We start from the raw sequence: 15705 nt of genomic DNA on the forward strand, positions 1-15705 counted from the left end.
CCAGAAGCATCAGGTACCCTTGTCTGTGAGGTTGTCTGTCCATAGGCTCCTTTCATTGTCACCACCCTCTCTTTTCTGATCCCTGCCGCCAACCAACCTGCTCTTATTTCTCTGCTTCAGCACTAGCCTTCTCTCACTTAAAAAACAAAACTGTCACTGATTAAGTACTTACTAAATGCCAGGCACCGACTAAGTGCTTCAGATATATTATCCCAGTTAACTTCCATAACACAGTGATGTAGGAACTGTTATCTCTGTTTTATAGATGAAGAACCTTAAGATCTGAGAGTTCAAATGACTTGCCAGGACTAAAAAACTGGTAAATGACAGTGTGGGACTTTGAACTCAGACTTGTCCTATAGCAAAACCCATACTTTTAACAACTACTAGGAGATTTTGGAATGCCCTTCCAGCTCTCTACCAATTACTTCCTTATAAATTTTGCTCAACATTGTGTTTTCAACAAAGCCTTCTCTAATGAACTCCACCCAGCTCTAAACAGCCCGTTACTGCATACTCTTAGTCTGCTAGTATTCAGTTTATACTGTATTAATTTATCTTAATATATTTATCTTTGTTTTTTAAGTGTCTCTAAGACTTCTGTAAATGGTCTTAAATTGTATGTTGATTGTGCCACCACACCGAAACCTCCTCAAGGGCACAGTTGTGGGTTCTCTTAGGGGCTTCTTAATAAATGGTGATCTCATCTCTAAAGGGGGCCAGAACAGGTTGTGCTGGGCATCCTGGAAATTCCACTGAGCCTCAAATAGTAAGGTGAGTCTGGTTTTGCATGAGTTAGGGTGCTGTAGGACTTGCTGTCCAACAGTAGCTCAGCCACGGGAGCTTTTGGCTTATCTCCCCATGACTTAGGCCAGTGATGTGAGTACTCCCACCCTAGGACATCATGGCATTCTGTCAGCATGCTCTCTTTTTCCTGGGATGCAGAAGGTGAGGGGCATTGCTGAGAAGAGGGAGGCCCAGATGGGGAAAGCTCTTTGAGAAGTCTGGGGGGAGGGGAAAGAATTCACACAGGGTCATCCTGTCAAGCAGGTCTGACTGTTGTTGTACACAACCAAAAAAGAATTCTGGCTCATTTCTCAACTAGCCAAGCCCCTATGAGACCCTTTCTCTTCAGTGCCATATCATGAAGTGGGATGGATATAAGACCCAGTTGGCCTCCTGTATCTGTGGGTTTCATATCCACGGATTCAACCAAACTCAAATGGATAATATTTGAAAAAAAATCCCAGGAAGTTCAAGCAAAACTTGAATTTGCCTAGTGCCCAGCACATGAATGAAGTGATGTGTAGGCATACCCTGCTGCAAAGGCATACCCTATATGCAAATACAGGTTATGTGCAAATACTATACCATTTTATATAACGGACTTGAACATTGGTGGAGTTTGGTATCTGAGGGGCTCCAGGAACCAATGTCCAGTGGATACGGAGGGATGACTGTAGTCTCCAGGGATCTGAATCTGGCTCTGGCTTCGTGACTCTCTGACTCCGATATACTGACTTGATCTGAGCACCATTCATTCTTGTAGCCTGAGATTGCCATTTCTCAGAGCCTGTGCTTGCCCTGCCTCCCCTGTAGGATAAGTACTTTTTCTTCACCTCAAATCCTTCCTGGCATGGATGGAGTATAAATAAATTAAACTCAGAATTAGCTCTGTGAGGGCAGGACTGAGAGTATTTTGCTTTCTAAGATCTTAGTGGGAAGCTTGGTCCGTGGTGTGGAAACACTGTGCAAGCCCAGGCAAATGCCTCAAGCCAGTGGCCCTGCTCCCAGTACACAGCTGTTATTACCACTGCAAACGGAAAGACTGGTGGCCTGACTGACTGGTTGAACTGGTAAGGGTTCAGAGTCCTTGTTGGGGGCTGGGCTTTCAGCCCACAAGTGCCCTTGGGGAGGGAGAGCTGGTAAGAAGCTCTGCTTCTCTGTATCAATCTTACCCTATGAGGCCAAAAGCTCTGTATTCTTTGGAGCCTCAGGACAGTCTGGCCTGAACCAGCTGGATTCCAGAGGCCCACACACTTCCTTCTCTTGCTTATACCTCTGTTCAGGGCACCAGTTTTATGTATCCATTAAGGTGAGGGTCACTTGTGTAGCTCTGGGCCCTGAAAATGATGTTCATTTCTAGAGCTGATGGTCGGTGGAACGTCTCTGCCAGGGGCAGGGAACATTTTGCCAGACTTAGATTAACTTACATGTTGCTGAGTACCACCCCAACACCATGTTAACTCATGAAGACATCCTGGAGTGGGGGTGGAGGAGGAAGCAGAGAGGATGGTGCTGGGCACTGATTGAGAAACTGAGCCTGGGTAAGGCAGCACCAAGGCCAACAGCCAGGACACAGCCCACAGCCAGGCTTCAAGAGACAGAGACATCAGTGTCTTGATGACTCTAATCACAAACCATAAACCAACTGCCCTCCTTCTCTCAGCAGCTGATAGTGGTCCTGGCCATGGGACCCCTCTGGCTTAAGGTGTCCTCTGAGTGACCTTCTCATGCTGTCAGCACAGATTCAAGCCCTCAGGAAGTACAGCTTTCTTAGTGTGGCTGACTGGGTGAGGACAGGCCCCAAGGTCTCAGGCAGCTAAGCTGGACAAACAGGACAGCAGAGTTGTTGTTCAGAGTGGCTGAGTAAACAGTGAGAAGGCAAGGGATGAAAGAGGAAGGTCATACTTCTCACCCAGGAGCTCTAGGGCAGCCCTGTCATCCTTAACTTGTCCACCCCCTCCCCACCTCACGGCAGCAGTCAAGTCCAAAGTCCCACCCAAGAGAAAAGTTATATGACCTCAGCTTATATAATCTCCCTGTCACTGACCAGCTGGAAACCAAGGCTTCAAGAGATGAGTCAGCAGCCCCAGGGGCAAATAGGACCCAGGTACTCTAGGTTCTCAGACCTTTTGCTCCCAGCACCAGGCCCCAGAGCAGAGGGCAAGGGTGTGGAAGAGACTGTGTGCGGAGAATGGGCCGGGCCAGGCTCTAAGCCTCAGTTCCTGGCATTGCATCTGAGCAGCAGGTGCCTGGCCTGGAGATTGTTCTCTGGAGGACTGACCCCTAACTCTTCTTTGGGAGAGAGGAGAGGGTGGCCTAGGCAGGGCAGGGAGAAGGTAAGGCTGAGGCTGGCAGGCAGAATGCCAGGGCTGGGGAGGGAGTGGCTGGAAGGGGTGGAGTGGAGGAGGATTAGGATGGATTGTAGGGGTTAAAGCATTGCCCTGGCAGGGCTCAGTGGGAACAGCTTGTCCTTCCATAGGCTAGGGGAACAGGAGAGGTGGGGCAGAGTGGGGACATGACCAGGTTGGGTACTTGGGCTCCTGGTTCTCTGCAGGGCCAACTCACCTGGCTTGGAGTCTCCACTGTGAGTAGTGAAAGCTTTTTTGTTATATACCAGTTCTGAACCATCACATCCCTCCTCTACAATCTGTCTGCATTTTAAACAGAAAGTAGAGCCTGGGGCAGCCCTCATTTATCCTAGACTGAGCTGCATCCTGGGGGACCGGCACTTTATTGGCGCTTCTGCAAGCATGGAAGGTTATTCAGAATTCATGTCTCCTCCTTCACCAGTTCTGTGTTTAGCTGAGTCTGTGATATTCCAAGTTCATGTTGCCTGTTATTGTTAATGAGGGGAATGAGTCTGGTTAGAACTGTTCTGTGCCCTGGCTGGGGCCTGCTTTTGACCTCTGTTTATGAATGCCAACTATAGTTCAAGTGATCTGTTCCAGGGGCCTCAGAGGTGTCAGATCAGGCTTGATCTTGCCAAAGGAGCACTTTCTTACCTTTGTTCCTCCCAAGGCTGCTCCCCTCCCGACTCTAGTCAGCTGGCAAACGCCCCTTTTCTGTCATCTTTTCCACCTTAAGTTTACACAGACTCTTCCATAGCATTGTACTGGCTTCAGATTCTTCTATATCCATTATTTGCTTTGAGCCTCATGACATCCCTATGAGATGGGCAGGGCAAATATGACCATTCCTTTTTATGGATGGTCATATAGGAAACAGAGCTCAGATGAGAAGTGTCCAAGGTTAAAGAGGCAAACTGTTCCTTCTGGTGGTCACAGCAGCCCATCCCAGCTGCAGAAGACCTCTCCCTTTCCCATCACCTATGACACTTAAAAACATCGAGGGCTGCCTTCTATTGCAGCTATTTTAAGAACTTATTTCCCCAAGTTAATTGTGAATGCACTGAGGGCAAGGATCAGGTGCACATATCTCTTGCTTCCCAAAGCACCTGGGAGGGTGCAAGGAGGACAAACATTCATTGAGCACCTACTTCATGCCAGGCCCTTACACACACAACCTTCAATTCCTCATGATAATCTATGAAGTGGGAATTCTGATCACTCTTGTTTTACAGAAGTTAAAGAACTCCTCTGAGGTTATACTGTTAGTAAGCTGAGCTCTGTAAATGAATGAACGAGAGGGTAAGATCCCCAAATGCAGCTGTAAAAAGAAACTACCCAGTTTTAGAAAGAAGTGGTCCATGCCCCATGAGCAGGATTGTTCTCACTTTAGCAAGACCTAGTCAGCTCCAGATGAGAGTGCTGAGGAGAGAGGGGTGAGGTTAAATCAGGGTCTTATACCATTGACCTATTAGGGGTCTTTCCCAGTTGGCAATATGTGAGTGTGAGCTCAGAGTGGAACACTAAATTAATTGTAGGGTGTTATTGGCATTACTTAAGTGTATTGTGAGCTGTTTCTGGAAGGAAAGGAAGGATGTTAGGGTGGCTAAGTGTGCCCCAGGGTGATCTGCCATTCCTCCGAGGCCCTTTCTCAAAATTCCCCTCACCCTGCCTCTGGGAGTGGGGTTGGGGGTGGGACCTGGGTATCCACTTTGAGTGGAGTGGAGGGCAACAGACTCCAGGGAGGTTCAGGATATGTCTGTTAGAAGGAGGCAGAGTCCCATTGTATGCTACCCAGGAAAGGTGGAGACCTTGCTCTCTCATGATTGGGACTGAGGGTGGGTCTGCACTTGATTTGTGGAGAGGAGGTTTTCAACCCTTAGCGTGCTTATTACCTGAAGAGCTTGTGAAAAGGGCAGATTCCCAGGCACTATCTCTAGAGTGTTTGATTCACAGGATCTGGGTGGGGCCCAAGTGATTCTGATGCAGGTGATTCTGATACAGGAGGTCTGCAGATCCACTTTGAGGAATCAGAAGCCTCTAGGATCTAAGCCCCTCCACTGAGAACCATCTTCTAATTTTCCCCGAGATGAGCAACACCAGACATGCCCAAGTGAATCATACTCCAATACAAGCACATGTTCCTCAGAAAACACGATCTCTCTCCCAGGCCACCTGTGTTGTTTCCCACTCATCTTCTACACTAGCCCTCCAGTGTAGTAGCCAACCCTGCCCTGCCAGGGTCTGAATGTCCTGGCAGGCACTAGCTTTTTTTTTTATCTCTCATGGCACTTCACAGATGGCCCACCAAGGCCAAGACTCTCTAGGTAATGTTATCAAAGTCGTCCTCTCAAGACCCTTTAGTTATGCCAAGCTTCAAGGTCTATGACCCAAAGCCCCACCCCTGTTCTGCACCCCTGCTCCATTTATCTGGACAAGCCCCCTAAGCAGCATTTCTTGCTGTGACGTAGCTATTGTTTCAAAAAGGCACATGTTCTAGGAGTAGGGGAAGGGCTTATAAGGTAACAGAGACACAACACTTAACTCTCCTGCCCATATGCTTGCCTGTCCATCTGTCCATCCACTCATCCATCTACTCCACTCACCATCCACACATGCAATTAGCAGATCAGCTGAGCTCTGCACTGCTCTAGGCACATGGTAAGGGATCTAGAGATATGCTTTCTTTCTCATCCTCTGAGCATTAGCCACCTAATGGGTCACTAACAGCTACAGAAAAGGCAGAATGTAGTCTGTGCCCTAGGAGAGGTGTGTTCAGGGATTAGATGCGAGTGAGACCAGCCAGCCTTTGCTCAGCAGAGCCTCTTCCCTCATTTTAAGCCCAGGCAGGACTGGAATATAGAGGTACTGGAATATAGAGGTACTGGATTGTCTAAAGACCTAGACTAGTTTCTCCACCACTTTCTCCAAAGACACATGATAAGGACTGCTGTCCTGGCACCCTGGTCCTGATCCAGTTAGTGTCATAAGAGAGTACCTCTTCCCCAATGACTAGGCCCAAAGGCTAAGCTAGGTCTCCAGGCTGGGAAGCGAAAGCCTGAGCAGGAGGAGAGATGCAACCAGAGCACAGAGGCCTCTCTTACCACAGAGAACACTGGTGGTCTGGGGGCCTCAGCATCCAGTCCAGGATGAGGCAGGGCCTGCATGGGACCCTGGCATGTTGAGTGGAAAAGTAGAGGGTAGGAATCGTAGTGCATGTGGGTGTAACTGTACATTTCCGGGAGTGCTGTTGGACCATCGTCGAGTGTACAGGTCCTGAAGTGGGTTTCCTGGGGAGAATGGGAGAGCCTCTGAACAGGACAGTGAGCCACGAGGGCACCAGACATGCCTAGATGACTTCCCTGGCTTGTCGGCACTAGGGCTGCAGGAGCAGTTGCCAAGAGATTTGGGAAGAAAACCTCCACCTTCGATCATTAGTCGAGTTGGGAGTCTTTCCCTCAACCTGGCTCTTCTATATCAGTGGTTGCCTCCCCAGCCCATCACCGGGTCCCCAAGAGGCAAACTCACCATAGTTTCTCGCCCTGGGGAGCTGGAGCGGCTGGGCCCAGGTGCCTGGCCCTTACTCTTCTCCCACAGAGTGTAACGGCCACTGGGTCGGTAGGTGGGGCTGAGGACTTCAGGGACTCGTGAGGGAGGGGTCTGGGTGGGCACCTGTGGTGTGCTCCCCTTGCGAGCATAGTTCTCCAGATAGTTGGCCAGGTATTCGGAGCGGCTGGCTGCCTGGTAGAGCCCCTGCAGGGCGCACAGCTCCTTGCGTGTGCGGGCCAGCATGGGGCTACGGCCCAGGTTCCCAGGGTCTATCCGGTAGTTATCTGAGGTCCGCAGGCTGGAGAAATCCCTGGCCAGGTCTAATTGACTGTTCGACCTCTTCTGGGTCAGGGTTACCCCCTGATCACGAGCACTCATGGGCAGGTAGCTGAGGGAATTGTTGGTTACTCCATAAGGGAATCCACTGCCCCCGCTGAGTCCACTCCCTGAAGGCCGCTCAGTGCCCCGAGTCTGGCTCTCTGCCCGCTTACCACCCCCGATGATGTCTGGTCTCAGCAGGGAGCGGCCCCTGTCATAGTCCAGGATGGAGGAGGGGCCATAGGTACGGGGACAGGTGAGGAAGCTGGTTGGGGGGCCCGGCTTGAAACCAAGCTTCTCCTTCTCCAGGAAGGAGGCAGCCAGGTTGGCCCCGTAGGAAGAGGGAGTGTAGGTGCCATAGCCTGATTTGGCATAAGGGGCATCTGTGTAGCGGGCCGATTCTGTGTAGCGCTTCAGGGTGGAGGAGAGCTGGGACATCCTTCAGGGCTGCACTCAGTGGGGCCTGGGAGCCTCATGGGCTGAAAGACAAGGAAAGCAGTTGTCAGAGGGCCTTGTCAGGTGTCAGGCTCCCACTGTACCTGCTCTTCATCCCCAGTTGGCCAGAACCTTAGATCTCAACAGTCCACTTCCACAAGAGGTTGGCCTGCCACTGAGAAACAAGCCTATGCATGTGCATGCACGCATGTGCACACAGGTCTGCACTCACACATTCATCACACCTCTGCGAGAGCACAGAGGTTACTGGCTCTTATGACACAGGGCAGTCAATCTCAGCATATCCTGGCCTCTTTGAGTGCTCTACTCAAAGACCCAAACATGAAAGCAGGGACTGCCCACCCTCTGCAGCCCTCCAAGCCTCACGTAGTATTCCAACCCAGATCCCACCAGCTTCCTCTCCTCAGCTTCTGCAGAAACTCCTGAGCTGGAGGGATGCCACCGCCCTCACCCTCTGGACTGAGAACAGTGGAGAGTTCAAGAGTTAAGACTGTTTCCCTCCCTCCTGACTGTGCGAGCTGGAGTGGATCAGCTTCCTGGTGAAGAAAAAGAGGCTCATTAGAGGAAATAATGGGGGCTGGGAGGAGGCGGTGGTGAGTGAGCATGTGGCTGAGAGGGGGCTTGGTCTCTAGACCCCAAAGGAGAGTCCTTCCCTGGACATGGTCACCTGCTGTGGGGGTACGGATAGGGATCTTTGCGTGGTAGTGTGGTAGAACCCACTCTCTTCACTGAGTTGTGTTTTGTTCTAAGTAGAGTTAGGGTCTGTGCCCTTCCAGGAGTTCCCCTACCAACATCCATCCCCAACTGCTCACGGGGATAATGACTTGTGCAAAGGGGGCCCCCTAGAGGCTAAAATCCTGAACTGCAGGAAGCACTCCCTGTACTTAACTCCCAGTCTTTACCTCTGGGGTGGGTCTGGTGAAGGAACACAGAATCTCAGAATTAAGGAGTTTTGAGGGCTCTAAAGGGTCATCCATTTTAACCTCTCTGTTATACAGATGGAAAAAGTGACGCTAATTTGTCCAAGGTCACACATTTGCAAAGCTGGGATTGGAATCCAGGTCTTTCAGATTTCTAGCCCAATGCTCTTTCCACTTTACCTTGATTCACCCCTTCTCATCAAATTTAGGCTCACTTGGTGACCTATAAAGTCCCTCCATTACTCTAAATTCAGAGGTTTTATTTACAATGGAGCTGGAGAGCAAAGGTGCTTTGGAAAGAGTAGTAAGTGGGATCAGGCCCCTTTCCTGAGGGCCATCAGGGGCTCTTGGGAGATTTCGGGGGTGGGAGGGCAGAGTCATCCACAACTCTCAGAGTAGTGTGTACAGGGGCTGGTTTTGACCCTCTCTGTGATTGACTAACTGGGTGATTTTGCCCTAGTCATTTAACCATTTTGATTCCCAATTTCTTCACCTGTAAAGTGAGTATAATCATCATCATGATTCCTATTTCATAGAGCTGTTTTGAGGAATAAATGAGATAATAACGTGTGAAAACCTTCAACACTGACAGTAGTTATTATCTCTTCCCTCGGCTTCTGCTGCCCAGCTCGTCCCTTTGTAGGCCTGTAATATTATCAGAGCTGGCTATCTCCTGGCCTTGGCGGCCTCTGACCTCAGCTCTGAGCACCAAGGCTTCCCCCAGCAACCCCCAGTGAGGTGAGCCCCCAGTGAGAAGAGCCCCCAGTGAGATGAATAGATGAGCAGGCAGTGGCCAGTCTAGCTATTTAGCAGTTAGTGGCTTGGGCAACCCACAGCTATCCCCAGGCTGGTTGGCCAGCTCATTAGGGCAGAGAGGAGCTAGTGCCAAGCCTCAAATGCTGAGGGCTTGGCAGAGAGCACTAGAAACTTAGTCCATGCAATTTTCAGTACAGGCTGGCATCAGAAAAACCTAGTCCACATTTATAGTCCATTCTTTCCTACCTGGCCTGGGGACGCCCTACCTTTGTGTGTACTCCCTTGTCCACTGCGCTTCCACCTCCAGCACAACTTTCACCCCTTTCTAAGAAAAGGTAGCTGTAGGAAGACCTCATTCAGGGTTGAGGGGAACCACAATCTTTCCTCCCATTCGTTTAACTTTCTAAGGTGTGGACAAGAGAGTGAAGGCTGAGGGTGGCCGGGGGAGACACAGAGGCACAGGGGGCTGGGGCTGGGACCAGTCCTGCTCTCTTTCACTATTGATGAGAACTCCATCAATAATTCAAAGTCAAAGAGACTCCAGGTCTCAGGAGCTGGGCTCTGGGACACTGGGCAGCCAATCAGATACGACCCTCCACCCCCACCAGGGCATGAGCTCAGAACTCCTCCCTAGACTCTCTCTCCCTCTCTCCCACACTAAGGCTCCCAGGAATTGGTATTCTGCAGGCAGTGCCTCAAGCTTGTGATCTCTCTTGGCCCTAATGATGCAGAAGTGCAGGGGCCATACAAGGCGTAGCCTGGATAGGGAAGGCCGGCCCTGGGACAGCTGATAAGTAGCCCTGGGAAGGGTCAGGGACTGGAGATGGAGTCATACCTTTTGGCCCAGAGTCTTAGGAGGGCTCTTAAATCCTTGCTTTCCTGTCTGTTCCAATCTGGCAGGTAACTGACAGATGGCCCCCCCTCCCCGGAGTAGCCCTGGGTGGGTGAGTGGGGAAGTGTGTTATGCTATTACTAACAGTGCCTTGGAAGCTGCTTCTCAGCACTGACCTCTGGCTTACAGTTCCCATGTCTGGGGAGAGAATCCCTACTGGGGCTGAGGTCTTGAGCATGCCTTTCCCATTCCCCAGTCCTCCAGTTTCACTATTGAGAAAAGTGCTAGTATTTTCCAGGTGAGCAGGCACCTTGGGTTGGTGCCCCTTGGCATTACCTGGCAGGGGTGACCCAGAAAGCTTCAGAATGCACTATGGGTGGGAGAGTGGGCCAGGGCCCTGGCCTTTGCCTTGTTGCACAAGACAGGGACAGGATGAACACTCACATGGCTGCGGGTCTCCTTGAGTCTCTCCGTTGCCACAGGAACAGCCTGAACTGAATGGCCCTTTCATGGGGCAGTGGGAGGCAAGCCGATTGGCTGGGATCCCCCTACCTCCTCCCTGCCCAGTGTGTGGGGGGGGTGGGGAGTGGGGGGGGGGCCCTGATGCCTGGCTCCTTTTCATTGTTTACCCAGAGCTGGCAAGTGCAGGCATGTGACTGACTCCAGGGGGCACCTCCCCAGGTGCTGTCACCTCAGACAACAGGGGCGGTCCACCTGCCAAGCTCCTCCTCCATATCATCTTCAGAGGTGCCTCCACTCTTTTTTGCTCTTGCCAGAGTTTCCCCTCACTTTGCTCAATTTCCCCCTCTTGGGTCAGGCAGCAGCATTCCTCTGCACAGAGTATTCAGCTTCCTGGTAGGACATGTGAGTGAAGCACAATCACCCTGGCCAGCAGGTATTGAACACCTCTGGACTAGGTACCACGCTGAATGCTTCACATGCAGCCCTAACTCCAGCACTCAGACAGCCCTCGCCACATGCCTGGTGCTCTTCTAAGTGCGCTCATACAGAGTGTTCCCAAAGTCTCAGTGCAGTTTTTAACTTTAATTCTTTTTGGAAGAATAAATGCCTTAAGCTTACAAACATCATTTGAAGTTTTAATTTTTCACATTAAATTGAAATTAAAAATATTTTTATTCCAAATTTAAAAACTAGACAAGAAATTTAAATAATGAAACATCCAAATGAAGCATTTAGCATTCATATTTCTGAAGTTATTAAAGCTTAAAATTGCACTAAGACTTCTGGGACACTGTGATTAACTCATTTAATCCTCACAACTGCTCTAAGCAGTAGGTGCTATTATTATGCCCATTTGCAGATAAGGAAACGAGGGTTTGTGGAAGTGATGTGGATTTCCCAAGGTCATGATGGGAAGAGTGGCAGAACTGTGTTCTGTCTTCTAACAGCCACCCTGAAGCCAAGCCTCCCACTTCATACTATCTTGACCTCTCCCTGAGGTGTAGTGTTGGGGCATCCAGGCATCACTGTCTAGGCAACAGCATGGCAAGTACAGACTTCCGTAGGAGCACTCCTTCCGAGTTTCCACTGCAGGGGAATGAAAGCGAAGCTAGGTGCAACCTGAGCCCCAGAACAATACTGATCAGCTGAGAGATGGCCCAGGAGGCCTCCATTTCATCTGTGGTGCCAAGCTCCTGCGTGCCCCCTGGCACTAGTGTCTAGCTCCAGCCAGGGCCCTTGGCCTGAGGCCTGGTTATGGACATAGCTTCCAGCTTCCTACCCTTGCTGCAGCTCGGCTAGCTCCACAAGGTACCCAGGCTGGGTGAGTCAAGGGTTAAAATGAACCCTGTCCCCCTAGGGAAGCCAACCCTCTTACAATCAGCCACTGTCATTTCCTATTGCTCATGTGAAAGGCTCCCTAACCTGCCCAGCCAGGGGAGGGACTTGCTCCCCAGGAATCCCAGGCACTCCTGGCCCCCAGGGTAGGGGATGGGTAATGTTCCACATCCCAGCAGCCTTCCTGGCTCCTCTCTTCCCAGGTCAGCTCTGCTTTCTGGGGTGAAGGCATGCCAGCTTCTGTGGCTTTGCCATTTCCTGGATAGAAAGTCTCTAGGTGGTTTTCAGAGGCATGCCTCAATAGGATTCAGTCCCTTCCCTCATGCCCAGATGTCCAGGACAGGTGAGTGGAGGAGAACCAGCCAGTCCTGTCAGGTACTTGGGAACCTTCACAGTGGTGATGTCAGAGCTTCCCACAGCCACTTGCCAACAATGAAGGAAAAAGGCACTGCTGATGTGCTGATCCGAAGGGCAAAGTGGGCTGAGAGAGGGACCCTGTCTCCCTTTATCTACACTCTCCAACCCTCACTCTCAGCTGCTCAGGCACTGTCTGGACACACGTGTCAACTCCAGGGTTGAGGGATGTCCCGGCAGGTGTGGAGGATGCAGGTAGAGTGGAGGATTGTGGGCGGAGCAGGATATTTGTCCTCACATAGTCTAAGAGTTTGTCTAGGAGCCTCAGCCTGCCTCCTCCCCTCCAACCTGTCACTAGTACCTCGATTTCTCATGGGCTGGCACCCACTGACCCATCAGTTTTGTGCCTAATTGTTTTGCATGCCTTGGCTGGGGGCTCATCCAAGGGAATTTGGATCCATCTCTGTCTTGCTCCTAGTAGTTGCCCAAGGGCTGGGAGAGGGGCAGGAGAAGAGGTAAAATAGATTGGAGATTAGAGCAAGAATCCTGACTGGTAGAAAAGAAGTGAGTGGGTAGGCCCAGGGTAGTGTGTCTATTGGGTGCTTCTTGATTTCAGGTTGGGAGGGGGTAGGTATCTCTACACTGCCAAGAAAAGGCAATGAAATGGGCCCCGAGGCAGTGCTGGAATCCTTAAATTCCCTTTTCCAGCCACCTCTGTCCAGGCACTCTTCAGGTGCCCCCTCTCCAGAGAAGAGTGGCTTTCTCCCTCTCCTCCAGGACTTCATCTTTCTTCTGTCCTTGGGCCTGAGCCTTCCTTCTTGCCCACAGCACCCATTGGACCTGATGGGGCAACCTCTCAATTGTTCCACTAAACAGACAGTCCAGGGCCCTCTGTTCACTGGCACTGTGAAGCTCAGATACTAACGGAGCAGCTACTGACCTGTGTCCAGGGGCAATGAACAGGATCTGGGGGCTTCTCCTTCCCCAGCAGGGCCAGAAGCGCAGTGGAGAGGCAGTGGTGAGCTGGAAGGCTGGAGTCTGACTCTGGGCTGGGTAATCCGGATCTCAGGTTACTGACTCTGATATATATAGTATCTTATCTGACCTCACAGAGATGGCTGGCTCAACTCACTTGCATTCCAAACCCGAGGAGAATTAAAGGGACAGTGACAGGCCCTTCCTCAAGGGGCTGCCCTGATGGGATGATGCCAGGTAAGGAGATCCTAGAGAACCCTTTGAATGGGGACATTTTGAAGTGGAACAGAGGGAGGATCCTAGGGGAAACAACGGGGAAGAGGGTAGAGGGACAAGGCTGGAATTGAGGAAAAATATGGAGAAGGAGATATCAGTCACAGAATTAAAGAAGGCACAGTGCTAATCCAATTCCTTTACTTTTGAGATGGAGAAGACATCGAGATGGACAGCAGCTTGCTCAAGGGCACACAAATCATGGGAGGCAGTAGGGGACCAGCTCTCAGGTTTCTAGTCCGAACTCTTTTATAATGGACTTCTAGGCCTGGGCTTGTATTCTAGTTCTTTCCCTTTTATTGGCTCTGAAACAGTAAGCAAATTACTTAGGCTGTCTGAACCTTAATTATTTAATTTGAACAACAGTAATAGATATAAACTCTATACCTCACGGTTGTGAGGATTAAATTAAATAATGTTTATAAATTTCCTGGCATGTAGCGATAATTATTATTATATTGAATACTTCCACTTATTATAATTAGTGGTAGTATTTGTAGTAGCACCTTCCAGGTAAACATTCTTAGGGAGAAAAGGGCTTCTGGTCTACCCCTCGTAGTGCCCTGTTCTTATTCCAGACAACAGCTCCCTGCTTTTCTGAGCTAGTCCATGTCCCGTAATCGGCAAGGGCAAATGAGATGTGCTACATTCCCAGCTGTCTAGCCCACTCAGCTGAGAAGGGCCAGGCCCATTTAGGCTCCTTTCCCGTTTGCCTAGAATAATATAGCAAGTGTGGCTTCTCCCAGCCTACCAGGAGAAAGCCTGGCTGCTTTGGGGTGGCTCCACTCTACCTGTAGAAGTGCTCAAGATTCCAGGGCCACAGAACTGGGCTGGACAGGGTCACAGGAGGAAGGAGAAGGATTCTTAACCTCTCAGGTCTTGGTGCACTTGTTGGCTCCCAGTCTTTTTCTCTATGGCTCTCCCTGTAGACGGAGAGTCCCCAAGATAGTGTCTCCACCCTGTCTCAGCAGAGGCTACTGACTAAGCTTGTGTCCTGATGATGCACTTCAGAGGACGCCCTTGTCCCTGGTCCTCATTCCAGGGCTTGTGATGACTCCAGTTTGGCATGCATCTACAACATCAAAGGAGTGGGGGACGCCCCAACCCCAGCACAACCAGCTCTCCTTCCTTCCACTTTAGGGGGTCTAACTTGGGGGACCTTTTCATGCCCATGCCTGGGGAAGTGAGCATCAGCTCAATCTCCAACTCAGCCCATTCCAAAAGCAGCCAGGTCAGGAAGATGTTCCTTCCTCAGAGGACAGCTAGAATGGGTTGGCTAGGGCTTCCCTTGGCTCAATCACTTGCCTTGGAGCACCGCGCCTCCTTCTGGTTTGGGATTGGTGAGATTTTCAAAGATGCCTCTTTCTGATTTGGGATTGGTGGAAAATCTCCCCTTCCACCTGACTACTGTACCCCTTTGACAAACTGACCAGCGGTAGCTGCCCCTGGGAGCTTTAAGAGGAGGGAGTGAGTGAGCTGCACGCACATGTGAGGAAGGGGTTGTTAGTGTCTAGACTCATGCCACACTCATGCCATATCCCACATAGGACACAGAGACCTGGACCTGCCAAAGCAGCATTTCCTTAGAACACATTGATCAGCACACAGATGGTTCTTCCTGGCATCCTAGGCTGTCAGCTGGCAGGCCCCCATACATAACTGGCATCCGCAGCTGGAGCTCCTCCGCGCAGCTGGCATTCGCCCTACATTTCTAGTGCCCATTCTGCCCAGGCTGTCGTGGATACCTTACTTTTTGAGCCTCAAACGGCACTGACCTCCGCGTCCCTCCTCCCCAGCCTCCGACAGGTGGCACGTACCTGCTTCTTGGAGGTTGGACGAGTCGAGCCGGGCACAAGCATGGAGCTGCGGGTGAGTCCCAGCTGGTACTGGCGCGGCGCAGTGAGCAGCAGCTGACGCAGAGGGCTCCCTGGCCTCGGCTCCTGCCCGCCACTCCCCCACCTCCGCCGGGGGCCCAGAAAGGACCTCCCCGGGAAATCGGCGCCACCTAGTGGGCTTCCCGGGCAGGCAAAGCCACACCCCGCGTCTCGCGTCACTGAGAAGCATCACGGCTATTGGCTTGAAACCATTGTGGCGTCGTTAGAGCCCGGCTCTCCTTGGGTCTCCCTGGAGACTCGTATACAGAACCACGTGGACGAAAAGCACGCGAGTTTGGAGGGGCAGGAACACAAAGAGAAGTGGACAGGAATGTGACACCAGCGGGTAGCCGGAAGGTATTGGGAAAGATGAAGGAATCATGGGGAGAAGACCCAGAATTTGAGACACGGGGCATATATATATCAACTTTCAGTTTTTAGGGGTGGCCTGGGAGAGGGCCTGTTCTTTA

At 51.1% G+C, this 15705-nt stretch overlaps 1 protein-coding gene across 2 annotated transcripts in view; it reads right to left on the minus strand.

The window, feature by feature from the left end:
* USP2 (ubiquitin specific peptidase 2) overlaps window positions 1-15307 on the minus strand; it is a 23658-nt gene extending 8351 nt beyond the window's left edge. Inside the window, exons 1-2 of one of the 2 annotated variants that reach the window (XM_025047333.1) lie at window positions 15179-15307; window positions 6660-7477 (exon numbers count right to left, since the gene is read on the minus strand). In XM_025047333.1, the coding sequence (XP_024903101.1) occupies window positions 6660-7436 (777 nt within the window). In that variant the 5' untranslated portion in view covers window positions 7437-7477; window positions 15179-15307. Of the gene's footprint in view, window positions 1-6659; window positions 7478-13053; window positions 13168-15178 lie in introns of those variants that run through there. The other variant, XM_025047334.1, reaches the window with a different exon arrangement.
* Between the last annotated feature and the right edge of the window lie 398 nt (window positions 15308-15705).

The sequence above is a fragment of the Pteropus alecto genome, unplaced genomic scaffold (genome assembly GCF_000325575.1).
Source record: "Pteropus alecto unplaced genomic scaffold, ASM32557v1 scaffold215, whole genome shotgun sequence".
Lineage (NCBI taxonomy): Eukaryota > Metazoa > Chordata > Mammalia > Chiroptera > Pteropodidae > Pteropus > Pteropus alecto.